A 26,905-nucleotide genomic window follows, 5' to 3' on the forward strand; every position below is an offset into this window, starting at 1 on the left:
TAGCGCCATCAAGCAGTCCTCTGGATTTTCAAACTAAGGCTGGATAAGCCATGGCTCCAGCCTCACTTGAGAGCAGCCTTCAGGACATGCACAACGATCTGTCTTTTTTCCACTCCTCACAAATAGTTCCAGATACCAGAGTGTTCTGAGGCACAATATATAATCACATGCGACAGTCACTGAAAAACAAGCCTGAAACTAACCTGCCTCTGTAGTGATCGGTAAAGAGAAGAAGGTGTCTGCAAAGAGCGGCTTAGGGCGTTCCCTCGGGTCTTCACTGAAGAGCTGGGTAAAAGCTCGTATGCTGATCCTAAAAAAACAGTACTGTTACAGCTAGAGCTCATCAGATGTTCAGAACCAACAGCAGAAAAGTAAGAATTCATTTACCCTTCGGAGATAACGAAAGCCTTTCAACTGACCTCAGAGAGCTCTTAATGCAGGCACTTGAGTTAAACACGATAGCTGGGAGAGCCCAGCCAGTGCAGGTGGAGGGCTCAGAGGTACCCTGGCCAAGGGCAGAGGGATGGGGCTCTGGCTGCTGGCACACACAGCCTGACGGTGCCTGAAGGCAAGACTAGCCAAAGCTGCCGTGGGGAGAGGGCTCAGAAATGCTTCTCAGTGGGGACAGGTTTTCCCTTCACGTGGGCGGGTGGGGCTATGCTAACGGAGAAACATTACAGTCCTCTGGGTTCTCCAGGTAAAGTGGGTATTCCCTAGACTGAATTTTTGGGAAATGTGCCCTAACAAGAGCAGATTGTGGCAGGGTAGCACTGCCTTGATGACGATGAAGCCGAGAGGCATGATATGCACTGCCTGGCACGTGCCTTCGGTCCATGTGGCTGTCCAGTGAGCAACTTGCAGATCTCTTGGGAGAGTGCCTGTGGGAAGGGCGTGACTGAGCTGCACTGGAGCTCATGTTTGATCTCACAGCCTGCGATAACTGCTGAGCCTGGTCTTGGCAGTCACCCTCTTCTACACCCTACAGCTAACATGGGCCTAGCTCTGGATCCTGGAGATGGTGCCAGAGGTTAGAATAACCTTCAGGTTTTTCTACCTTGTTCCAAAGCACTGGTGTGGGGTACTGGTGCCAAACAGACCGACTGAAGCATCCTTGCTTTCTCCTGTTAAGTTCTCTTCTGACTTAGCTGATGGTCTTAAGTCTTTCCAAAGAAAGATTTAGCAACTGTAGGAAAGCTCCCCATAAAGCTGAGGGAAATAAACAAACCTATTCACTGCACAGAGTTTTGTGCATAATTAATCATATAATTCCCATGCTAGTGAAGGACTGGTTCATACCTTTGGAATGGGGGCATGGATAAAGCTTCTATAAATTCACAGTGAAACACAAAGAACACTGTATAACCCAGTTATTAATCTACAGAAGCTCAAGTGTATCAGGCATCCAGACAGCACCATGCCTAATAATATGACAGAGCACAATTACTAACATAAATCTAACCTATAAGCAGTTCGAGGCTTTAGAGGTCCATCGCAGAATTTTTGCTGATCTGGATCACACCTTCCTCCCAGATTTTCCATTTCTCCTCCAAGCTTAATGTCAAAGCTTTTATAGTCACTGTCAGGGTTTTCAGCACATCTGCTGGCAAAATAATTCGTCTGGTAGATGCGTATAGAGTCATTGTGTTTGTAGTCCAGGTAGGAAGGTAATGGATGCTGCTCATCAGGCTTTTCTCCTTCACTACCTACATCATGTGCAGAGCAAGACAGAAGGTTTACATACCACAGACATTAATGTGATGCAGTTTTAAGCTCAAGCTGTTGACAAACATATTCTTCTCCAACTTTCCAGCATTTCTTGGAGGCTGCACAGGCTACCTTATGAATACAAAGCTACAGTGGTTATGGTACCTTGTTTCTAGTACCAACCTTGCTATTATCTTTCTGGGGAGCTTCAGACAGACTTCCTCATAAGACCTCAGCATAACTTTTCCAGATACAACGCTGCAATAGGCATGCATAGGTCGAATTCAATGCTATGACATTTTTTCCTGTGCTGCTGGTGGGAATCTCTGTGATCCAGATTCCTGGATCCTACCACCAGCTATTTCAAAAAGCAAGTAAAAAAAAATCCACACACCGACAAGTCTACTGTACAGAGAGAAAAGCTGCAATAGGAAATGACAGGAGTCCCCTGAATGGAAACTCACAAAAATGTGCAAAAGACTCAGTCAGGCAAAGCCATGGCAATGAGTAGTCCCTTTCTCAAAGAACTTTATAGTCTGTACAAACATGACACAGTAGACAGTGGAAATATTATCTCTGCTTTTTTTCCTAAGGGCTGATGGACAGACAGATTAAGAAACTTTCTCAAGGGTCACAAAATATGTCCTGGCATGCCAGTGAAGAAGCCACTTTTAAAAACAAGGTATTAACTGTTGAGACATCCATCTGTTTTGTCACATACAGGTCAACTGCAGAAAGGGAGGTTTACATGAATGCTACAAGGGCAATTTCTGTTCTGTTTTACAGTGCTGCATGCAAAATCATTTTCTTCAGTAAGCAAACAACACCTGGGAGATGCTACCTTTGCCTTCTCAGCATGGCTTACTGAGCTTCTCCAGAAAAGTTGCCTTAGTGTTCTCACCTAACATTTAAACTACCTTTTGAGATCTGTGCACAGCAAGGCAGTTTCTTCTGGGTTCACTGCCAATGGCACCCAACATAATTCTCCTATTGCGGAAATTTCCTGAACATACATGAGAATGTAACCTAGAGTACAGAAGCTAACTACTGCTTCTGGCTGAGCGCTGCATTTGCCACTGACTCTCTGAGGAGAAGACTGAGCTCCTAAGTCCCTAGGCTAGGGAGCAGGTATAGATTCAAAACCTCTACTTAACTCAGCCACTAGAAGGAGAAGCTCCTTGCTCTGTAGTGATAGGGGTGTACCTGCCCGTGTAACTCCTATAGACTATAGAGAGAATTATATAAAATCATGACACTTACCATCAGCCTCTCTCACAACCACAGTAAAGTACTTCACAGCTCCATTAGTATCACTAAACCAGCTGCAGTTAAAAGTAAAGTTGATGGAGGATTTGGTAATCAGCACTTCTTTTTTGTTCACTCTAATGTCTGGAGGTGGCGGAGGGGGTCCTGAGTAATTAAAAAAAGAAAAAAAAAGAGAAAGCATTATCTATGTATTTGCTGTGAGCTAGACATAGTAAGGGAAATGTAATTCATAATAAAGCTCAGCTGACTGGACCCAAGTCTCTGATTCTATTCTCCTGCAATCAAGAAAGTATCTTCACCTCCCAGTGGGAAACTGCCAAAAGATGAAACAAGCCAGCAGTGAGTTAACAATAATAACAGTGGCAGCTCCTCGGCAGGAATTCCCGCAGGATGCCACAGGGAAATGCATGAAAGTCTTGCTAAATCTACGAAATCAGATATTGCAGCTGCTAAAAATGACACAGGTTTAAGCCAGGTATTTGGAGGCCACTTAGCACACTCACTGCAGGAAGTTACCTATTTTAAGCTTCTAAATTTCTGCTTACTTTTCCAGAAGAACATCCCTGAGTCAGCCAGACACGGCATTCAACTACGGAGTATCATTTTCCAGACTGACTGTAGAATTTCCATAGGAAATGTTCTTCCTATAATAGAAAGCTATACCTCAAACAGTGACAAAGCAGAAGTAAACCGGAAAGCAAAACATGTAGGAAAAAAAAAAAAAACCTTCAGAGGACCAGTGCAGCAAAAGTGGGGATTTTAAGGATCTACGCTCCTGAGGCTTTTAAAAATCTGTATTACTGAAACTGTATTGCATGTACAGGAAACATCAAATATGTAAGCAGGTGGCTAAACTTCAAAAGGTTTTAGATTGCAAAAAGAACCAATAATTCACACATTTATATGTTTTTTAGCTAAACTTCTTATATCTGCAAAGCCCAGCTGCAATTTTTTGTGTTCCCTTGAGGCAGGGTCTCCAGTGTCAACCAGAGCCCAGGAGAGCAGCAGTGTTCAAAACAAGTAAGAACAAACATGAAAACCTAACCTTCGAATAGGACTTGGTCTCACTTCGTGTGACATGAGTAGCTAGTTCTTACTACATCTGAATTTGTAGCATCCTTTGTGGTAGAGGAAGGAGATGACATGGTTGCAATTAAAAGGCAGTTGATGGGGAAGGGAGAAGGTGGTGACTGAACTCCATAGCTTAGCTCACTAGCTCTCAAACCAAACATAGTTTTTATGATCTAGCATTTCACACAAATGTGGCTTTTAATAAGCAGCTATAGAGGCATCCCTGAACACAGGCCTCCTGGCCATCCTGTCATTTTTGAGAAGTTTAGCCCCAGAGTGGTTCAGGCCTCTGCGTTGTGCTGTGCCACTGAATCCAGAGGTACTGCAAAAACTGGAGCAGCTCTAGGGCCAGCAATGGCAGGCTGTTGACCACGGTGATGCCTGGCAGTGCAGAGGCACCAGCAGATGTTACTGCGACCCTCCACTCATCAGCCTACGGGTGGAGAAACTCAAGAAGCCGTTTCAAAGCACATGCTACGGAAACCTGTGATCCTCCCTGAGGTATAACTCCTACAGGTGATTTGGTCAGGTAGCACCTCAGAAGAGTGCACAGAGAGCCCAAACAAGACCCAGTGCCACAATCCAATGTCCTTACTGATGGATAGTTGTGCTGAGGATGGCTACCACCCGTGAGGGGAAATAGCCAGGCACAGGAAGCCAAGCATCAGCCATGAAGACAATTAAAGGTGTGTGATAATGAGAACATCTTTGGCGCTGAACGTCAGAGTGACAGGATAATTTTTCCTGTTTCTCAGGCTATATTTAGTGAATGAGCCAAAAAGCAGGTCTGGCAATGTAATGAGAGGCAATATAGTTAAAATTCTGCATTTTCTGTCACAATAGGGACCAAAGGACAGGTTCACTCTATTTTGGGCACCAGATTATGAGTGCCACACATTGGCAATTGTGGAGTTCAGAACTCCTTTTGCCTTATAACCAATACAAGCAATTGTTTATTGCTGCTTACTGCCTCGCTTCACAGCAACTCTGAATTCCACTTACGGTCGATCATTGTGATGGTGCTGTCTTCAACTACTTCACTCGTCATGTCTGCAGAATGCACCTTGATGGACACCAGGTATCGCTTGTGGGGAACGAGGGTCATGATATTAAGCAGAGATTTGTCTTTTTCTATCCTTTTAGAAAATTCCACTTCGCGAGAGTCCATTTTTTTGCATTCAATGCTATACCCATCAAAGTCAGAATCAGGAGGAGTCCAGGAACACGCAATGGCAGTAGAAGTCTGGGGCCGACAATGAAGGTTTTGTATCTTGTCTGGTTCTAGAGGAATGTTGAGAAGTTGAAGCTCAATGGGAAAAGGGACAGGCATCATACACTCTCTGCTCACCCTATGGCCCCTAGATTCTGCATCAACCATTTGATCAGAGCAGGAGGCTGGGAGCCAGAACTCCCACCTGATTATTAGGCAAGGCTGTCTAACTCGTTTTAGGCATCTGAAGTCAGATCTAGTGACAATAGCCTCATCGGGTTTGTGATGCTTCAGTAATTAATTGTGAAAACAAGCAAACAAAACTACTTGCTGAAGTCTTAAGAACAGTAACACTGCAAAGCAATGGATTTCTAGAACTCTCCTACAAGTTACCTGGAGGTTACATGTGGTCAACAGTATCGGTCAATACTGATACTGCCATCTCATGACTGAGCTGGTTTCCTGGATAGCACATGGTGTGTCCATACTACTAAAACATACCACAGAAGTATGCTTTATCCATGTAATATCGGAGCACCATCTATAACATGAGACATGTAACAAAGATGGGATTTCACTTTCAGATGGCAGACATCTACATTTAATTGATGTAAAAGAGGTAGCTATGTTCTCATCTCAATTAATATGCTGAATGAAGTCTAAAGAGCTATTCAGCTTACTAAACATAGATGACAATTTGGAGCTGAATCCCACCCCAAGTGACATGAGAGTTTGCCAAGGCTCAGCTATTTTTACAATTCCAGGTCACTTTTTCAAATCAGCCTACTACTGGGGTTGCTAGAGACAGCTAGAGATGATGTGGATCCACAGACACGGACAGAAATGCAGAGCAGTGAAACACTCTGATTCCAGTTTCAAATCTAGTACAGCAGAGTTTCATTCATCCTTCCTGTCTGACTGTTCAGAAACATTTTGATTATTTCAATATCCTACTGTCAGAGAAGTTTGGATATGCAGCCTTATTTTACCCCTGAAACTGATTGATTCAGGCTCTGCAACCAAACAGCCACACTCAATGTGAAGACTGTAAATATATGTCCATTTTCAATCCTGAAACAGTTGACCTTGCACACATTAAGAGACTAGAATCTAGCTGAACTCATCGCGTCAGTCATTAAAAAATGAATTTATTAATGGAAATTAATGACTGTGAAAGGAATTGGTAAGATTTAACAGTTTTGCATCTTCTCCAGCTGAGTGTTAGGGTGCAATGGAAATTGTTACTTACTCGTTCTCACACTTGCAGACTGTGACTGACTGTATGTCTTCCAGCTGTCACCACTGACAGTTCTGACACTGAACTCATAGAGTCTTCCTGGTCGCAGGCCATAGATGATGCGTACTTTAGATTTGCTGCTGCTGTAGGGATTGAATACTGTGAGGGGATCCTTTGGAAGCCACTGCAACTCAAAATCGTCATAGTCTGTCCAGTCTGGAGGACCCAGCCAAGTGATTGACAAAGAAGTGTTTGCAACATCAGTAAACGATACAGTGTTAGGAGGGCTAGGTGCTACACAGAAAGCGGAGGGGGGAAAACGAAAAAAAAAGAGATTCTTAACAAATTTTTACACAAGACAAATAAGATGAAACATGCATTATTTTCTTCATGTGTCCCAAAGCAGTTTATATTATCCCATGTACACAGTCAGTTACTGCATCTGTGCTGATGGTGGTGACTTTCACCAACAATACGTACTCCTGAGCCTTTGGAAGAAAAACAGTGCTGAACAAAATCGCGCTCCATTGGTTTAATACCCATAAGGATATCCTTTATCTTTATAACTTCGGTGACTCTTATAATAAATTCTCCCTCAGAATAAGTCCGTTTCATAGTTGTGAACTAAATATGAATTCCGACAGATGGGACTAAACAAAAATCCCAAAGCTTTTGTGTCTTTTACCTGTTCTTCCTTCAGCATTTGCTGTGTTGGTCAGGTCACCACTGTGAGTCACCACAACCAGAGTGTACTTTCTGCCAGGAATGAGCCCCTGGAAATGCCACTCCTTCAAGTCTTTCCTGTGCCATGTTTCTTTCTGCGTCCCATTTGGGTTGTAAAGATTCAGCTCATAGAAGTCAACATCTCCTGCTGCTGGACCCCAGGTGAACCACAGACTGTCAGTCATGTTCCGGTTGGATGCCTTAAGCCCAACAACTGGGGCTGGTACTGAAAAAAAGGCGATGAATATTACTTTATGTAGAACATCCTTAGGGTGAGGAGAAGCAACAAGGTCAAGCAGATCTTACACTTATCCTGTAAGGACAGCCATGTAATAAACTAGACAGCCATCACAGTTGGCCAAAAAGACACGAAGCATCAGGAAGTATATAACAATAGTTTCCTTTCTTATTTTGAACTGTCACTCCCTCAAAAGAGGCTGAAATGTTTACCATAGGTAGTTTTGCAAATGTTAAGGAGATTTTTCCCAGTCAGTGTCTGGAAACATCCAATTCTAGGTAGCTGAAGGAAGTGCACCACTGTCCAGAGGCAGTCTTACAGAGGGGTTACTATATGGTGCCTCAGAGGATAAAGAAAGATTTCACAGAGTGTCAGGGCTGCTAGACCTCCTTAGGAAACTCTGCTTCCATGTGCCTGAACAAACATACAGCTGCAGCCAGACCTCCCCGTGGGAAACAAGTTTTATTTCACTGGTAGACTGTCTACCCCGTTAACCCTATTTGCTTTGCCTTTTTGTCTTTTACAGTCATAGACCAATATTGCTTTTAGGATGGGAGACAGCTGTTTTCCTTTAAGGCTTAAGCAGCATACATTGGGATATCCTTCTCCTGATCTGAGTACCTGGGAACTATTGTAAAGGTCTTTGCTTCAGTTTTCCTCTTGTAACCACATCATTCAGAATTTACCTTCTTATTAGTCTAATGCTTTTCATATGTAAGAGCCAATTTTGATATTTCTAATAGTTGCTCTAATCTATCATGAGCATCAGACTCAGACCAGCACACTGGTGTCCCCCATGAGCACGACACTGTAGACAGATGGTTTTCTTAGATGTTCTTGCCTGTTCTTCCAAAGACAGATGACTCGTTAGTGAGGTCTCCACTGTGGGTAACGATCACCATTCGATACATCCTGCCTTGCCGCAGGTTCTGGAATGACCACTGCTGGAGGTCCTGCTTTCCTGAAATCCTGTCATGAAGGGACTTGTCTGGGTTGTATAGGAAGATGTCATATGAATCAAACTCCCCTTGAGAGGTGGTCCAGCTGAAGGACAGCCGGTCAGTGGTGTTCTCTGTGACCTTCAGATTTGTAACAGCTGCTGGAACTGAAAAGGAAGAGAAATGCAAAAGTAAATATCAAAGTGCCTAGCCACTAAGCTGAACCTTTAACAAAGTAACAACTCATGGCTGGAACATATTTCAATTAAGTCACAAGTAGTGATGTAATGTCAACAGCAATTTTCAGAAGCAAGAGGAAAGCATTTATGAGGTGCCACTGACTCTCTCCAATATAATGTTTGTATTTCCCAGCAGGCCTGGTTCTCCAGCCTGTACTCACACAGAACTGTTGACTAGTTTCTACAAGAAGCTTTAACTGAGTAAAGACTGCAACACTTGGCTCTAAGTTTAGAGGTGCGCATTCACATCAAATCCTGTGCTAAGAGCCTTGAGTTTGTGAATTAAAAACTTGATGACAATAAAGCATTCAGGTAGTTCCATAGCAGATAGAGCGAGGGAAGCATTCATCACTTTGATTTAATATCCTTATTATGAACCAAGGCCACATTATTATGCTAGCAAATTTCAGATTCACATACCAAGCATGTATTAGAAAAAAATGATGCATAAACATCTGGAGTCTGTTCCTATTAGAAACTTTCCAGAATCAAGATACACAGATGATTCACGTATTTAATGATATCTGACTGAGGGAACTATAAATAAACTGAGATGTTCTAATTACCTGTTCGGCCAACAGTTTCTGCTCGTTTACTGAAGAGCCCGCCACTGACTGTCAAAACATGTATTTTATACTTCTTGCCAGCTAACAAATCTTCAAATTTGTGCTGTTTGGCAGTAGCTGGCTCTGATTTGTTGCTTAGCAGGATTCCTTGCTCATTCAAGAGCAGAATGTCGTATCTTTCAGCCACACCAGAAGCTTTCTGCCAGGTTACTAACAAGGAATGACTGCTGTAGGCATGACGGGCTAATAATTCCTGGACAGAGGCTGGAACTGGAAGCAACAATTAAAGGCAGAACATTATCAGGTGAAATACAGACCATTTGATACACAACTGTGAATAGAGTAATTAACAGAAAATATCTTTATACATTTGCATGTTCACTTGTGGGAAAAGGAATGTCTGTGCATGTGTTTATCCAAGCAAATAATTCCTAGACACAGTCAGATGAAGTTACAGAGCATCATGGACATCTGAACTGGGCATGGAGAAGCAACAGGTACATATAAATTATCATGGAAAGAGGGAGAAGGAGAGTGAGATGGACTGACCAAAACAGTTAAGAAAGGCGTGTGAAAAAGAACTGAAAAATAAAGAAGTGGTAAATTGGTGCAAGACAGTGGTACAGGAGAGAAAACGTTAGCCAGCAGTTCTTGCATGAAAGTCAAGGCCATAGCAAACACATGCAGTTGCTAAAGAGAGAGGATGGATTAAAAACAAGGTGTTCCACTGTTCTCTGTGTTCCAACACGCAGTATATTGGGGCAACACATTGTCTAACAAGCCTTGACAATCTAATGGGCTCTACTAGAACACAGTATCTGACTACATGGAGCCCTGCAGATTTAAGTGTTGGATGGGTACAGGCATAGGACTGGGGAGGGATGGAACTGCATTCATCCTGTGAAGGCACACTTTGGGCTGGAGACTTGAATTCCACATACATGCACCCAGGTAAAGCTACTCACATGACAGATCTCACCGGGGTTAACAGACCCCATGCCTAAGTGTTTGCAAGAGTGAGGACTCACGCTCTTCGAGATAAAAACTTCTCATGAGTCTGGGTGTCCCCATACCCAATGGTTCATAAACATTATTAAGTAAGGTTCAGCTTCTGGGAAGACATAATGCAACTTGCTCCTTGTCTCAAAAGAAACGTACTTGTTCGCCCAAAAGCTGCTAAGCTGTTGTGCAAGGTGCCGCTGTTAGACTGCACCACTACCCGGTACTGCTCTCCAGCTTCCAACTTGTGAAACATGTGCTCAGAGACGTGTTTGGAGATGCTCTGGGAATCGAGCTGATGGTTTTGCTGAAATATAGTCACTGTGTAGGAATCAACATCTCCACCTCCAGGAGTCCAGCTCACTTTCAGGCTGTTTGTCATGCCATTAGGTGACACGTGAATGTTTCTGACCACACTTGGAACTGGAAAAAAAAGGGAACACAAAGGCACCAGCTCACAAATTTCCTGTTTGATTCAGAGTTTTTAATTCCTACTTTTTTATGGCCACAGCAAATGATTCAAAGGACACTGAACATTTACAGGTACATGTAATTTCACTCATGGCTAAACACAAGTAAAGCTGAAGACATTTGTGTAGGATTGTGCCATTTTAGAAAAGCAATTCTATGTGTTTACAGGAACAAAAGTAGAGAAAATGTAAGCTAAACAAAAAAAAGTTTCTAAGTGCTTTTATCTGGGTAACCTCCCTCTTCTCCAAACGATGCTTTAGCAACATCTCAGAAAATTAAAGCTCTTCATGTACACTTAGTTAGCCATTTTGCAGTTATAATCTCACTCATTCATTTCAGGTGGGTAAACAGAGGCTTAAGATGGCTTAAGTGACTGATTTAGCTAGAGATACTAAGCAAACAACTGGCATGCATAGGAATAACAGAAACCCAAACACTGTCATCTCAATATCGTTCCTAAGCAACAAATTAGATTATCTGCCAACAATCAAATACTGGTAACAGTGACATTTGTTTATTAAGCACAGATCAAGTTGGCTGAAGTACTAGTGTGATTTTCAATGAGATCTACTTTCTTTGTGCCACTGTTACAGAAGCTGAAACAAGACCATGGTTCACCCTTACTTTTCTGTGCCTCATTCCTTCCTCTGGAGAAGCCTCAACACATTTTACATACCACATTATTTCTTACTTGTCAGGCCTTCTATGAAAGTAGCACGTTGTGCATCTCCACTGATGGTCAAGACAAGAATTTTGTATAGACGTCCTGGAGTCAGAGCTGTGAACCAATACTCCTCAATGGTGTTCCCAAGGAAAATGGGTGGGAAGATCTTCATGTCATTGAAGAGGAGCTGAATCTCATATTTATCAACATCCCCCTCAGCCTTTGACCAAGTTACCTGCAGATCTTCTGTGGTCCTGTTACTAAGAGTCAGTTCCTTCACTGACTCTGGCACTGAAGAGGTGAGAAGAAAGATAGGAAACTTCTCAGTACTTATTACCAGATCACAGCAAAAAGAAAACAGCTCTAAAGCTATGCTCCTGAGCTAAAACTTTCATTCAGTTCCCTAGGAAAATCAGTAGATTGCACTTATTTGCAAGGGTTGCTGTTTGTGGTTTGGACAATATCTAACACTGGAAGGTTCAATTTCAGAACAAGGAGTCCACAATCTATCAGTATCAAAATAATAAATGAATAATAATGGACCCTACAGGGAGTTTGCATAGCCAACAAAAATTGAGTAGGATCTGCATGTACAACAAATGTGGTGCAGAGTCCTGGGCTAGTGAAGACCTGAGGCAATCCGTCTATGTGATGCAGCACCACACTGCGCAGTTCCCAACTCCTGCCAGACGCACGTCAGTTGTTTTTGCTCAGTGCTACATCTATGTTAATAAACTCGGTTTCTTATCATGGCTCATTAGCTTACATGCAGCACCAGGTGAAGACAGGAAGATTTCATCCAGATCCCTGCTGGCTCACAACTAGCCACCTTACCCTTCTTGCCCCATGCTCTCCAACTGTCTTGTACATTCTGGCATAGTTTTAGCATAAATACTAAGCTTATGTGGAAATCTGTAGAACGGTTTTTCAGTTTTCTATGTTTCAAGATTTGTTTTCTAAGGTCACACCACAGGTCTCTTCTTTCACTTTCTATATGTCTGTAATTTAAACATTGGTCATAAACTAAATATTGCTTTCCATATTTGGAATGACACACATTCAGAGAGTCACACTCAACATTCTATGTTAAAATAATACCAGATTTTTGAGCCCAGGTACCGTAAACAGAAATAAATCCTGGAGTGTTTCAGGATGTTTCCAGGGTGTTTACTTACTTGTTCTGCCATAGACCCTTTCACTAGTTTCATATTTCCCACTCCTCGTGCTGACTGTGACACTGTACTGCCTCCCTGGGACCAGATTAGTGAACACACATTCATTTTCATCCTTTGGCACACTTTTTGTTTGGATGAAATCGTTGTTGTTCTTGATGATCACTTCATAATTATCAAAATATCCAGAGGCATGTAACCAGGACACCTTCAAGTAGTCACTCCTGGCTGAATTGCTGATAGTAAGTCCCTGAACACTAGAAGGGACTGAAAGAAAAAACACAATTAAAGATTCAGAAAGCAATAACTTCCTGAAGTAACAGGAGTTGCTGTAGTGGACTATATTTGCGGTAATTACCAGACTTTTCTGAGGAAGTTGCAAAAAGACCACAATGTGGATTTAAGCAATACCCTACCTTCTAAAATAGTAACTGCAGTTTCCAGGCTGCTTTATGTCATACAACAATGGTTTGCCTTTCCAATTTTTGGTCTTTTGGAACTTGGTCTGTTTTGCTTATAGCAGAGAGTTCCACAGGTTCATGCTAATCCTGAATTTGCTTCTCCTCATTTAAATGTCTGTCCCTTGGATTTTCACTTACATCACAAGAAGACTACAACTGCACTAACTTGATACTCTTTGTCGTTTTAACACCCCTTATCATCTTTCTTTTATTCTACCGGTTTACCAAGTGTAAAGTCTCAGTCTTTTCAATCTTTGAAGAAGTTTTAAAAAGTTTTCCATCATTATTGCCAGCCTTCTCTGAAATTTCTCGATTACTGTTATAATCTCCTTGAACATTGCATGACCAAAACCATAGACGTGTATTGCATGACCAAAACTAACAGACATGGGTATTACTCATTTATGTGACACCTTACTAATATTTTAGTAGTTAGCCTGCCCTATCCTGTTCCTTCAGTGTTTGAGTAACTTTTTGGGGGGATGCTCTGCAGGATATACTTGAAAATTCAAGTAGAGGGGTTAAGGACAGGAAAACGCATCTGAGCCAGAACTGATACATGATTTCTGCTCACTCACAAGGACTGACACATGACTTTTACATGTTAAAGTAATTTTGTATGACATAGAGCAGCAGTAGGGGAATAAGAATAAAATCAAATCTGTAAAGCTGAAATTTTGTGTTTTGACCCTCCAGCCTCTACTCACCCATCCCAGTTTGGTCAGATATTGATAGATCATTGATAATAACTATACAAAGTGGTTATGGTGATTGGATTTGCTCAGAGGTTTTCTTTACCTGTTCGTTCCTGGCTGAAGGAATAATTTTCATACTTCCCACTCTTCGTGGTTATCATCACATTGTAAAGCGTCCCAGGAGTAAGGCTGCTGAAGGAGCATTCACTGAAGGATTTGGAAATGGTGAGAGTCTGAACAATCTGGTCATCATGAGAGAGTGTTACCAAATAACTGTCTACATCTCCAGAAGCTGGCAGCCAAGAAACACTGAGGTAGTCACTGCGACCTGAGTTATTTACTGTTACTCCAGTCACGCTGGAAGGAACTGTGCAACAAAGAGGAAAAATCAGAAAAGCTTTAACTAGCCGATTCCTATTGTTGTGAGAATGTCACCCTGCAAAACAAGCAGTCTAGGACTCCTGAGAAGTTATGCACTGACTCCCACTCAACAGCACTCATCTGCTTATTTAAATACAGTGAAGGAAATTGTCTTTGGTGACACGACCCCAGCACTTCTAAAACCCCAGAAGACGAGTTATCCTCTCAAACTGCCATTCATCAGTAATAGCAGTAACTACTGAGGCTTGTATGAAGTTGAGGCCCATAGCGGAATGTGTTTCATTTACAACGAGTGCCCTGACGCCTAGCGGCCAAAGCATGAATGCAGTTTGTTTTTCAAGCCAGCAAGGTGAGCTCCAAGGCTCCACATTGCCAGAAGACCATCGCTCAGGTAAAAAACTATCAGTTATTACAGGAGCAGACCTTAATCATAATGAACTGCCGCATTTTCCCTGGACTCTGATACACTGAACTGACTTACCTCAGTAGAGGGGCTGGCCATCAGCTGTCAGAGTCAAAAAAATTAGATTTTACAAATATGTTTATGTACTCTAAGTCTCTTAGTGTTATTCTTCTCCAATTGTTTTTTTTTTTCATTTTTTTTGACCTGAAAATAATTGTTTTCAAGGAGAAAACTGCAGAATGCTTGGCCTCTGCTAAATTCACATAAGGGTGAAATTGCACTGTGTTGTCAATTTTTCCCTCTATCTAAATATCCAAAGGACTAGTATTACATTAATGAGTCATTAAACTCACAGAATTTGATGCAATAGTAAATCTTGTCCTATGCAGTATAGAAGGGCCTCATAATGAATAATTAACCCTGGTGGACATTCTTTAATGTTGGAGAAAAGGAATGGGTCATGAGAGACTGAGACACAAATTCATCCCACCACGTTTAGGCAGCTAATTTGCACACTTAAGTAAGGAGCAATCCCCCAACGAGCCCATCTAGTCAATGGAACAAGAAAGTCCCTTCCAAGGACCGATTCACCCACCACAGCTGTATGTCACACTCAAGGCATATTTTTGTCCTCACTACAGAGTGATCCTGCTGTACAGAGCTCCCGTGGTAGGCAGAGCAGCTAGTTCCCTAAAGCTATGTTAACAAGAATCTGGACCCACGGTGTGCCTGAGATCACATACAGGAATTACATGGCTGAAACTCCTGTATTTCTGAATTCTCAGTGCAGTGGTTGAATCAGAAGACCATTCTCTTTAATGAGTTCAGCTTTTAGGAAAGGATAAAAGACATGCTGGAGTATTTTCCTTTTTACCTGTCCTCCCCTCTGCAATTGTTTGCCTTGAAGATATCCCTCCGCTGACAGTAGTGACAACAACTGAATAGAGTCCTCCAGGTTTCAGGGGATAGAAGTGGTATCTGTTGGTTTCACTGGGAACAGTCTCATTTTTAATGACAACATTCTCGTGAATCAGTAGCACTTGGTATGAGTCTACATCTCCCAGTGCTCTTGTCCAGTTGGTGAACAAGCTGTTGGTTGATCCCTGACTTGCCGCGGTCAGAGCAGTCACTTGGGCTGGCACTGCAAAGAAAATTGTCAAAATGTTACTGAGGAGAAACAAAATAAAACAAAACAAAATCCCCCAAATAACCCAAGTTTAGTCACACTGAGGAAGTGCATCAAAAGAACATTCCAATTTGCAGCCAGACTCAACAGGACTAAAAATAATCTAACTGTGGACTGCTTCCTGTCTGATGGGATGTGGTCTATGGGAAACTATCTATCTAAGGCACAGAAAGGTCTTTCAGGCTTTAGCACAGCTTTTCTCAGTCAGACCAAAATGATTCAAGATCAAGGAACTGGAAGAGATGGCATTTTATAAATACCATTAAACAAAAGCCATTGATTCAGGAAATCACTTGGGTTTTTGATGACTATTTCAAATACAGTCTGTGTCTTTCATTCTCCCTTTCCTCCCCTATTCCTTGTCTCTTGTTCCTATTAAATGGCAAACTAGTTTGATGAATACCTCAGGCACAGTCATCTATACCTCAGAGAAGTGTCAGGCCCTTTAATTTTGGGGGTAACTGAAATGGATGGTTTTGTTTTTACTTTTTACATCAGAAGATCTGCAGGATACTAACTTTTCTAGCATCAAAAGATGAATTAATTGTTAAACATAACATTTATCTAAGTATAAGCTGGTGAACTTAGCCAGACCAAAAAGGAAAAAGAAAGAACAAAAGGAATGTAATATCTAGCACAAAATTTACCCCAAATCCTTTTTTTTTTTTTTTAAATTTGACAATATTTGGTCAAAGCAAGGAAACACAGTTACTTCTTTCTAAGTATTACTGCTTACATGACCAAGCACACCTGAAACAAAGAACTCTCTAACTTTACAAAATGTGATTGCAAGCTTCATCTCTTGTTTTATATCAACCTTTTTGCACACATAGTACTGGATTAGCAAAAAATTCACAAAAGCTAGAAAACTGGGCACATAGCTGAAAAAAATGTAAGACTGATAAAAAACCGAATAAAAAATCCCACCTGTTTTATAATGCTGTCATAACACAATAAGCTCCAACAAGACACTGCAGTGCCACATTTCTGAGCTAAAGGCACGTTTAGTGATACCTCAAGCTTCACTAGAAGCTGACCAATCTGGGATGTGTGCAGCACCTATTTCTGTCATATTTACAGCAATATTTTGCAAGTCTAGTAAGATGCCTACTGCTAAGACTCAGAGGTTTGGCATGCTTATTAAGACCTATGTTAAAATTCATTGATGTTTGTTCTTTACCACTTTGAATGTGATGTTGACACACTATCCCTGCTTGACATGTTTTCGAGTTTTAATTCATACTAGCTAAATGGGACACTGTAACCTTTATGCCTGAATAGGTGTCCTAAAGGGGCATAAGGCAGAAGGAAGTGAAATCCCACTATCTAATCACATAGCAGAGAAGTGAAAGTATAAGTTAAACTTTTCAGGCCTTGGAAGGACTTAGGACATTTAAGTAAGGACCACTATCAAGCCATAGGTGTGACTAGTTTCATGCACCAGCAGCTTGTTTTTCCCAGTGCTGTGCCAGACCAGAGCTACATTTTAAGACTTTGCCTGCACTGGAGAATGTATAAATCAAGCAGAATAAAGCAACACACATGGTTTAAAACTTGCACAGATGCACAAAATTAGCACCCCGCAGGGGGTGGGAATGGGACCTTCCCTGTGTCACAGTCATCATTCTAAGTAACAGATACAGATTCTGGAATCAGAAGAGCAGAGAGATTCAAAATACATTTTCAAGGTCACACATGTTTTGTGTCTGTCAACCTTGGAATGTTCCCCCTAAAGCAACATTTTCCTGTGTGGTGGTGTTTTTGTTTGGTTTGAGTTTTTTCCCCAGATGATGACTGCTTTGAATCAAGGAAGTGACCTTCCTGAAGATACCCAGTGAGAAATTATTATTCTTATATGGAATCTTGTGCTAATGTAGATTGATCAGATGTGACATAACATTTCAGAAATCTGTTTTGCTACGAATTACATATCCATTTCCCCAAAACCTTAAATAAATACTGCAAGACAACTGACTGTCAGAAATGACAGACTCAAAACCATAACTTTTCTATTGAGGAAACAAAACATAAATTCAAGACTTTTGAGATTTAGACGTTGAATTAATTCAGTTCACAACAAAGCAAAGAAAGTCATTAATGCTTAACAGAACTAAAGATTAAAACAGTTTGACAGGATGATACCTGTTCTTCCTTCTACTGAAGTCCAGTTGCTTAAAATCCCACTAATGGTAGTGACGGTAGCTGTGTATTTTCTTCCAGGTACCAAGTCAGTGAAAGTGAATTCCTTAGCTTCTTTTGCAAGCCCTTTTTTAATGACAGTAAGATCCCTGTCTCCCAGTGAAACCACATAGCTGTCCCATTCCGCAAAAGGGGTCATCCACATGACACTAAGTGAAGATTCATTAGCATGCTTCACACGGAGCTGGAGAACAGGCTCTGGAGCTGTAAAAGTACACAAATATCACAACGAGAACAAGACTTTGTAGTGAACACACATGTCATATCCCAAGCTGCTGTAAGGAATGTGTTCCGTAAGACAGAAATGTGACAGCAACAGAGTATTTGTAATCAAGAAGAGATTCTTTACCTTTCTCTAGGAAGCCAGTCTTACAAATCTAGTATTTGTGCTGCTCTTCCAGTAAAGGGCTGTAGCAGCGGACTTCAGCAATGCATTATAGCTGTAATGCTGGGGTTTAAACTTATGTCAGGATATATATTTTAGTATGAATGGAAATGCAGTGAAGTCAGTGAGCTTCCTCTTGAACTGTGGGCGCTAGACAGGGATATAAAACTTTTGTACCATAAAACAGATCTACACCAATTTAGCTGCAACAAACAAAGACACAAATTATAGGGTCAGAGTGACATTGATTTTGCACTGGTTCGTATCTCAGCCAAGTTGGGAGACACTCCAAACTTACAGTGGTATAAAAGAAAGAATTTGATCAGTGAGTTTCAGTGTGTGTTCATGGGTGCGTGTGCATGCATGCACAAGGAGGACATCTGTTACCTAACAGAGTCCCCTGATCTGATTTTGTCCCTGTTACGTTGAAATACAACTCACTTTCCAAGACCATGGATTTATGTAAGAGAAAATTAAGTCAGCATAGGGCCTAACACCTAAGCTTCATAACAGGTACATTATGTACCTGACTGTGGGTCAAACACAGTTCAGATACACCCACTGCTGGATATTATCTATTGGACCATGTTCTAATCGCTTAGCTGAGTCAATTAAAAGTAACATCATAAACTTAATTATTTTTAATGTATATCAAAGTAAGCAAGATGAGAATGCGCCTTGCTCTGATCAAGCTGGCTAGAAGTTCGAGAAAGCTTCAGTTCTGTAGCTTCTACTGGTCTTGCCATTGTGCAAAATTAACAAAATGAAGCCCCTTGGGGAATGACAGGTAAGGGTGTGGTAGCAAAGTGGGCACAAGGAAGGGTGAGGATAAAGTAGGATGGCCCTATCTTATCTCACATTCTCCAGTGAGATAAGGCTCATGCTTGAGCCTTGCCTGATACTCCTCCAAGTCGTCTTCTCCTCTGAATTGCACTTATTTTGCATTCATAGAGCGGAAACATTACAATTATATTGCAATCATTTATTAGGTTTGAAGCAATCAGATGTGGCTTTGACTAACATGCTGCAAAAGAATTCCACTTACGTCCCTGCAATGTATATGGATTTCCTTTAGAAAGGCTGACTTGAACAGACTAACCCCATTTTCTTTCTGGAGCACAGGAACAAGAACTGGGAAGTTATGGAACAGCCACAATAACATACACCTCAGTCAGCTTTGGTTAACACCATTGATATTCTTTATACAGGCTGGCAAGGAAACCAGTTTGCCACTGAAAATACTGATGAACAATACAGGAAGATCTATATTGCTCTCTTTAAGAACTATATAGGGTGCCTACAATCAGCTATAAAATATAACAGTGAAATGTTGTGCCTGTCGTGTAATGCCTCAGTCATGACAGAATGGTGATAAAATTACCAAAACTTTCACTAACAAAATATTTACCACAAAAATAACACTCAAAGTTTTCACAGAATGGCTGAGAATAATTATTTCTGTTGTTTACAAGGGAGCTCCTTTTCACTGTATTAATAGTGAAATTCACCTGTGGGTTCCCAAGTACTCTTTCTTACTCATTGCCCACAGAGCCCAGCTGAACATTTTGCACTTTCACACTTCCCAGACAAGCAGGCTGACCTGTCCTCCCCGTGCAGCTAGTCTTGCTCTGCAAATCGCCACTCTCCACAACGACGTCCACGACATACTGCCTCCCGGGGATGAGGTCCACGTCGTGGTGGATGAGGTACTCCGTGGTGTCCTTCTGGAGGGTGGTGTTGAGAAGCAGGGCCGAGCGGTTCCACAGGAGCAGGCGGTACCTCTCCCAGTCTCCCGCAGGTGGCAGCCAGTTCACTCGCAGAGACCTCAGCCAGCCAGCACCACCAGCTTTCAGCTCAGAAACCTTCTGGGGAACTGAAATACAGAGATTGAGAGAGTAATTCTGAAGTGGGTGTTATCTCTGGCAAGACCTAACGGCACACTGGCAAAAGCTGTCTCCCAGCACAGCTACTGTAGAAGTACTCAGATCAGTTAGAGCAACATCTTGTTACAAAGGTTGCCATTCATTTTAAAGATAATTTTTACCCTTCCTCACACAAACCACTCACTTTTTCACTGTTGGTTTCTGACATCAGAAATGGGGAACCTTCTTAGGGCAGGCAAAATCTCCCTCACGCACTTCTCGGATGCATCTTGCAGTTTTCAGTTAGCTTCCCAGTTGTCTCCTGGACTTAGGTTCACTTAGAAACTTTCAATCCAATTTTCAAAGTTAGGGCCAAAACTTCAATCACTATGGGCCAAATTCTGGTCTCGGCAGCAGAAATGCCAAGTCTGACGGCTTCTTCCACAAAGGCCTTGTATGACCTAGTCCCTCCCAGCTGTACAGCACTGAGGTTCAAACTGAAGTCCATTAAAGCATCCACTCTGTCCTGTCCTCCACTTCAAAGGTTCTGAATTTACATGCCCAACCTTCCTGCCCTAGTATTGCAGGTCACACTAGACCACTGAAGCTTTTCTGATTTTCATGGAATAATTAAATTTCAACCACACCAAGCAGAGATTGGAAGACAGATGCGGACCCTTAGGTTAGGATACCTACAGCTTAGTGTTAAGATACTCAGGGATGAGCACTGGAGCCCTGAGACCATCAGCAAGTATTAACTGTAAACTACAAGGCCAGAATCATGCGCTCATGTTTTCTCTGGCTTAGTTACTATTTAATTGCCTAGTACCTAGCAAAGGATTGAGAGATTTCTACCAGCACCACAAAATACTTACCAGTTTCACTTCCCACAGGCTGAGCTGGGTATCAAACCTAGACATCCCACATGCCAGTGAATATGGGAGATGTGTTTCAACTGGTGAGTGAGTGGATAAAAGCACACAGTGTTTTGTCTGGAAGCATGGATGTACTTACATCGTAACAGATAAAGTTCAGCCTTGTTAGACTGTCTGGACCTCATTACACCCTTATGGTACAAAGTTTCATTCCCTGAGCTGTCCACATTCCTTACCACAACATTCCTCAGCAGGTTCTGCTGCCATAGGCACCCTCAAAATACACAGTGATGGGGATTATGTTCTTGGGCGCCTGGTTCTCCCTGTGAGTTACAGAGGGATCCTAGGAGTCTAACCCCTTCAGTATCTGTAGACCTGGGAATCTGGATTTACAAATCCATCTTGAAGCCACAAAGCTTCTGCTAAAGTGACTCTGTTTTCAGAGCTCCTGGTATCTATGGAAAAGTCAAGGGATGGAATTGTACATGATCAGCATCCTTGGAAATGGGACTTCTAGATCCCCAACTTTGAAAGTACTGGGTCTAGGTCACAAATTTGGGGAGCAGTGGTTTGAGTGAGGGCCTGAAGTTCTTCATTCAGATGGAAATGGTAATCTTAAAGGTCTTTAATAGTAGGCTACAGAAACAAAAAAGACATGCATATAACCAGTCCAGCTTTGTTCTTACTGGACGTGAGAGGTTTCTCAGGTCTCTTCCAGCCTGCACTGAGAATGGGATAGCAGCCAGATATGTGAAGGATATGCCCTTCACATGGAATGTTTAGTTGTAGATGATAAATATTTTCTAAAATAAATACTCCTCTCTCTCTCTCACACATACAGTTTTATATTTTTTGGCTCTGAGTTTACTAACAATTTATGTATGTATTCTTCACTCACTTACATATTTTTTCCCATTTAAATTCTGCCTGGGCTAGGCTGGTGTGGAGCAGATGACACACCTTTGGGGCCAGCAGTGCTGTGGGAGAATTATGCTAGGATTTTTCAGGCTCAGAACTCATACAAGAGATATGTGAAAGAAAATTATACTTCCGAAAGAAGATAAAAACCCCATAACCCAGCTCTACCCAGGCTGCCACATGCCTTCCTTAATCCATGCTGTTCATAGTAAAGAAAGCTGAGACCTAATCTTCTCCTATTTGCAGATTTGTATCTGGAGCAAGGGATAATATTAGACCTTGCAAAATTACTTAAAAATCTGTTAACAATTTGACTACATGCAGAGTTCCCTATAGTGTAACTCATTTTATATACTATGCTGAGCTGAATTCAAGATAACAAAGTTGGTCAGAAGTGCAGTAGTGTGGAACAGTTTTGTAACGGACTCATCCAACTATAAGTTGGTTCAAAATGCATTATTGTTTCCTGCTCCCAAACTATGCTGGAGCTGCTTTTGGCTGCCAGATTAACTGTTGCCAGAAAGCCAGGAAGGGGTACTCGTGGAACAATATTGTGCTCTTTATCTTATTTTGCCTGGAACCCAAAACATTTTATCTCCTGCAATGATTTTCTACAAGGCCAATGAAGGCAAAAATAGCATTGGTCACAATGTTCTTACTGAAGCAGAAGACTTACACGTCCTGCCAGTTGCCATCCGATCAGTAAACAGTTCGCCACTGATTGTGCGGGCAGTAACCTGATAAAGACGTCCTGGAGTTAGCTTGTCAAAGTCAGTCTCTGTGACTGGTGGCTGTAGAGTTTTGACTTCTTTAACTGATCCAAGATGAGACAAAGTAATATTATAGAAATTGAGATTTCCTGAAGGTCTTCTCCATTTAACTTTTAAAGCATCTAAGCGGCCATCGTTAGTCACCGTCAAATCTGAGACTTCAGCTGGGGCTTAAAAAGAAATAAGAAAGAGAATAAAATACTTGCATCACAGAACATGTAAGACCTGCTGCCTCCAAACCGTGATAGTTAAGTTTTGCTTTTGAATAGTTATATGAGATGGAGTATGAACAATTGTGCCTGAACAGTGAAAGGGCAAAGTCTGGTCACAGTGAAACTGAACCCAGCCCTGTTTAAGATATTCTGCTGCTGAGAGTGACATGTCTTACAATGCCCACTCTTGTTCCACGGAATAGAAAATCTGTTAGCCATGTCTGCACTCACACTAGTCATTTTGACTATAAAACAGACCAGGCACTTGCTCCTAAGAAGAGAGATGCTTGAGTATGTTTTGGTAAACACTACAGCATCATTGGAACTATGCCTATTTTACACCAGTATAGAAGGGATTGGAATCAAACTCCGTTATGCAAATGCTCCACCAAAAGAAAAGCACAGTCACCTCCAGTATCTTCATTTCTCAGGCTTGAGGCACACCAGATACTGAAATGGAGGATCATGCTGCAAGCTAGATGGAGTGCTTTTATGCTCTGAGAAAACTTGTGAGATTTAAAATTTTTGCACCCCACAACAGGAAGAAATAAAAAATTCCGAAGAAATAAAATTAAACAAGAGTATAATCCCCAGAACAGCCATTCATCTGTGTGCCCTACACATCACAATATTGTTCACTTAATATTAAGTTACATTTGTATGGTGAGATTTCTGTAGGAAAACTTGCACCTTATGTTTCCCAGAAATTAAGGAAAGCAAAGGCATGACCCTGTTTCTCCTTACAGGAGTGTTTTAACCATTGGTCTCTAGTAGGATGTCATCTTATCTTTCTCTCTATGACCACAGAACTCTACCCTGAAAAACTTTCCTGAAAAAAAAACTTCATTTCTAAAACTCTGGTTCTGTGAAACAATACTTCCCTGTGGAAAAAACTAAACCCAAAATTCAATTTTGAAGTTCTTAACCTGCTCTACTTTTTTTTTTTTTCCCGCTTCCTTTTCAGAAGTGCAGCTATTTTGCAATCCAGAGAAAAAAAGTCACAGAAAATATTTTTTTGCAAAACTCACGAGCTCTACATCTCCCATTCAGCTAAGTAAGAATCATGGAGTTAAACTGTCTTCAGTACTGTGAAATAACCAAAAATAACCTAACTTTACATGTTTAACGGAGCTGCCTACATTAAGCAGTGCGGCTAAGTTAGCTGCAGACACCGTACAAGCTAATTTAGCCACTAACTTTGCTGCAGTGCTACCTTAGGGAGCTAAATAAGCTTACAGTGTCTCTAACTCCCTCTGCAGCCTTTGGAGAGAAACACCTCCTAAGGATAATTCAGCCACCGAAGTCTGGGAATATACACTTGCAACATGAATCATTTATTATTCCAAAATATGTCCTGTAATATAATTAGATTATGGCCTTAGCTTCTTGTTCTGTTGTGGCAAATTCTGAAATCATACCTGTCCTGACTGTTTGGAAACTGCTGCTCTCCAATCCTGCGGCTTGGGTTAGGATAGAGAGGTTATACAGATGGCCCGCTGTAAGTCCTGAAAAAGTGTACGAGGTCAGAGGATCTTCGTGGTGAACCTCATGAACTGGGACATCATTATCCAGTAACACCAGCCTGTAATGATCCACGTGCCCAGGGCCAGGAGACCATGAAGCATGGATAGTGTCTGTCTTGACACTGACCTGAACATTTTTCACGGGGGATGGCACTGTTGGGATAAAAAACACGTGCTTAAGGCCTAATGGTTATCTACACAATTTCAGCAATTTTGAACAGATTTACTTTTGAAATATGTTGACATTCTTTAGGGTTAGTGAAAACCCAACCCCAAATTTATGTCCAAATACACCATAACAACATGCCTCCACGTTTAGCAAACAACTCTTTATGTTAGTCAGAGATTCATGTTTTGTTTATTTCTACTTATAATCAATAGATACTTACATATATATATATATCTCACCAGGTAGAAGAACTACATATATTTGTTAATTTCAAAATGCAGAACTGCAAAATACCATAAGTGGTTCTATTTAGATGAACAACAGTAAAAGAAGTCGTACCAGTAGATCCGCTTACGCGAAGTTCTGGGGTACTCTTATTACCAGCAACTGCACTGAGGACAATGTTGTATTTATTCCCAGGGATGAGACTGGAAAAAGTATTTTCTGGTTTTGAAACTCTTCCTGGTATGGAGATTTCTTGTATCTTTTTATTATTATCGTCAAATAATAATAGGTTATACAAGTCCACCTTTCCTGAGGAAGGATCCCACTGAACCTGCAAGCTTGTGCGTGTAGTTTTTTCCTTATTAATCTCAAAACGAGGCGGTGGTAAGGGATCTGTAGTTAAAAAAAAAAACAAACAGAAAACATAAACTAGCATTTCTTGCATTAGGATTGTCTGAAGTTTTACACAGGAGCACAAAAAACCTTGCAAAACTCTCCCTTTATCATCATCATGCTGCCAATGCTTTTCAAAAAATCTTTTTCTTTTCATTTGTAAACATCATATCACTGAAACTTGTCTACAAGACAGTCCTGCAGAATTCAGAAATGTTACTTGTGTATATGTATACATGCTCATTCACACACACATGTAGGTAGAAAAACACTTCTAGTTGTACATGTTTATAACAAGCTTGGAAACCTGCTGATAGTAAAATTATAACAACTTTAATAAGAAACAGTAAACATGCAAACCCAGCAAATTACAGTCAATGCCTCAGTGTAATGTAGCTTTATAGATAGAATGGTACCAGTGGCTTTCATTTCCTAGCACCTAGCACTCACGCTGGACACTTGATCGCTAATGGGCATGAGCATTTATACAATTTTAAGGGCAACAATCCTCCATTTTTAGTATTAACTTCAACCGTTTCAAACAGATTCCAATAGAACATGCTTCTGCTCTGCGGTAGTATTGTTCATATAAATTTAAAAAACTCCACACAGTACACCGGATAAACTTTTAGAAACCATATTTAACTGTGACTACTTCTCTGAGAAACTCTCAACATTCATTATGTTGTTTATTAAGGAGCTCTCAAGTAGAATCACCTGTAAAATATGATACATGCTAAAGGGATGGCAAACATTGAGCAAAACAAAAAGCTCTGGTTGCTTGCATTCTCCAGGTGTGCTCCCTCACTCACAATACTCCATGCAAATCAGAAGAAATGTATAACATGTTGACATACTAAGGCATTGACAGTTACGTCTTCCAATAAGGTTCAACAATTGCATATTAAAAAGGCATCACAAAACAATCCAAAGCAGCAAAATCAAGCATTCATGAGTTGGGGAGTTAAAGGTGTCCCAACAATTTAACAACTAAATTGCCTTCCATATGAATACTCTCTGTGCTACTCTTGCCTACCAGCAGACAGGGAGTGTATGGTGCGTCCAGGCTGAGAACTGAGGTCTCCACACGAACAGTGCCTTAAACCCAGAAGAATATGACCATTTTTGCAATGAAGTCATTACTGCCTGGTTCCCCAAACAAGGCAGGCAAAAAAATGTGAGATCACATAATTACAAACTGCACTGTAAAGGCTGAAAGGACAAAGTCAAACCGACTGCTACCCTATGAATACAGCGGTAGGAGTATCATGGGGTTAGTAGCCTTTAAGTTGTTTTTTCTTCAACGCCTGAATGGTGCAGAGGGTTTAATCGCTTCTTACAAAGCTCTGCTGAGAACATACTGGTGCCAGGTTTTGGTGGTATGCTCTGTCAATCAAGTATATTAGCAATTTCAAGGGCACATCTCCCTCCTTGGAGACATTCAAAAGCCACCTGGAGATGGTCCTGGGCAACCAGCTCTAGATGGCCCTGTTTGAGCAGGGGCTTGGACCAGATGAGCTCCAGAGGTCCCTTCCAACCTCAACCACTCTGTGACTCTGTAAAAGTACTCTGTCCTTTTGAACCCAGGTCTCTGCTTAAATTCAGATTCTTGCTTTTGACCACAGAGATGCTACTGCCTTTCAGAAAAAGAGATGAATATTAAATTAACAAAATCAACAAATAAAACCAACTATCTTCTTTTCTTGACCTCTTTCATAAAGGCCAAACTAACTCTGCTTAAATCTGGGGG

At 41.3% G+C, this 26,905-nt stretch overlaps 1 protein-coding gene across 1 annotated transcript in view; it reads right to left on the bottom strand.

The window, feature by feature from the left end:
- Positions 1-25,155, bottom strand: part of PTPRB (protein tyrosine phosphatase, receptor type, B) — a gene marked incomplete at its 5' end in the record, with an annotated part of 37,406 nt that extends 12,251 nt beyond the window's left edge. Inside the window, 18 exons of the mRNA XM_009698454.1 lie at positions 204-310; positions 1,460-1,703; positions 2,965-3,114; positions 5,044-5,322; positions 6,501-6,782; positions 7,174-7,437; positions 8,291-8,554; positions 9,193-9,462; positions 10,351-10,614; positions 11,354-11,617; positions 12,502-12,765; positions 13,758-14,021; positions 15,313-15,579; positions 17,767-18,027; positions 19,809-20,081; positions 22,540-22,803; positions 24,264-24,521; positions 24,877-25,155. Coding sequence (XP_009696756.1) covers positions 204-310; positions 1,460-1,703; positions 2,965-3,114; positions 5,044-5,322; positions 6,501-6,782; positions 7,174-7,437; positions 8,291-8,554; positions 9,193-9,462; positions 10,351-10,614; positions 11,354-11,617; positions 12,502-12,765; positions 13,758-14,021; positions 15,313-15,579; positions 17,767-18,027; positions 19,809-20,081; positions 22,540-22,803; positions 24,264-24,521; positions 24,877-25,155 — 4,518 coding nt within the window. The remainder of the gene's footprint in view (positions 1-203; positions 311-1,459; positions 1,704-2,964; positions 3,115-5,043; positions 5,323-6,500; positions 6,783-7,173; positions 7,438-8,290; positions 8,555-9,192; positions 9,463-10,350; positions 10,615-11,353; positions 11,618-12,501; positions 12,766-13,757; positions 14,022-15,312; positions 15,580-17,766; positions 18,028-19,808; positions 20,082-22,539; positions 22,804-24,263; positions 24,522-24,876) is intronic.
- Between the last annotated feature and the right edge of the window lie 1,750 nt (positions 25,156-26,905).

The sequence above is a fragment of the Cariama cristata genome, unplaced genomic scaffold (genome assembly GCF_000690535.1).
Source record: "Cariama cristata isolate BGI_N322 unplaced genomic scaffold, ASM69053v1 scaffold35404, whole genome shotgun sequence".
Taxonomy (NCBI): domain Eukaryota; kingdom Metazoa; phylum Chordata; class Aves; order Cariamiformes; family Cariamidae; genus Cariama; species Cariama cristata.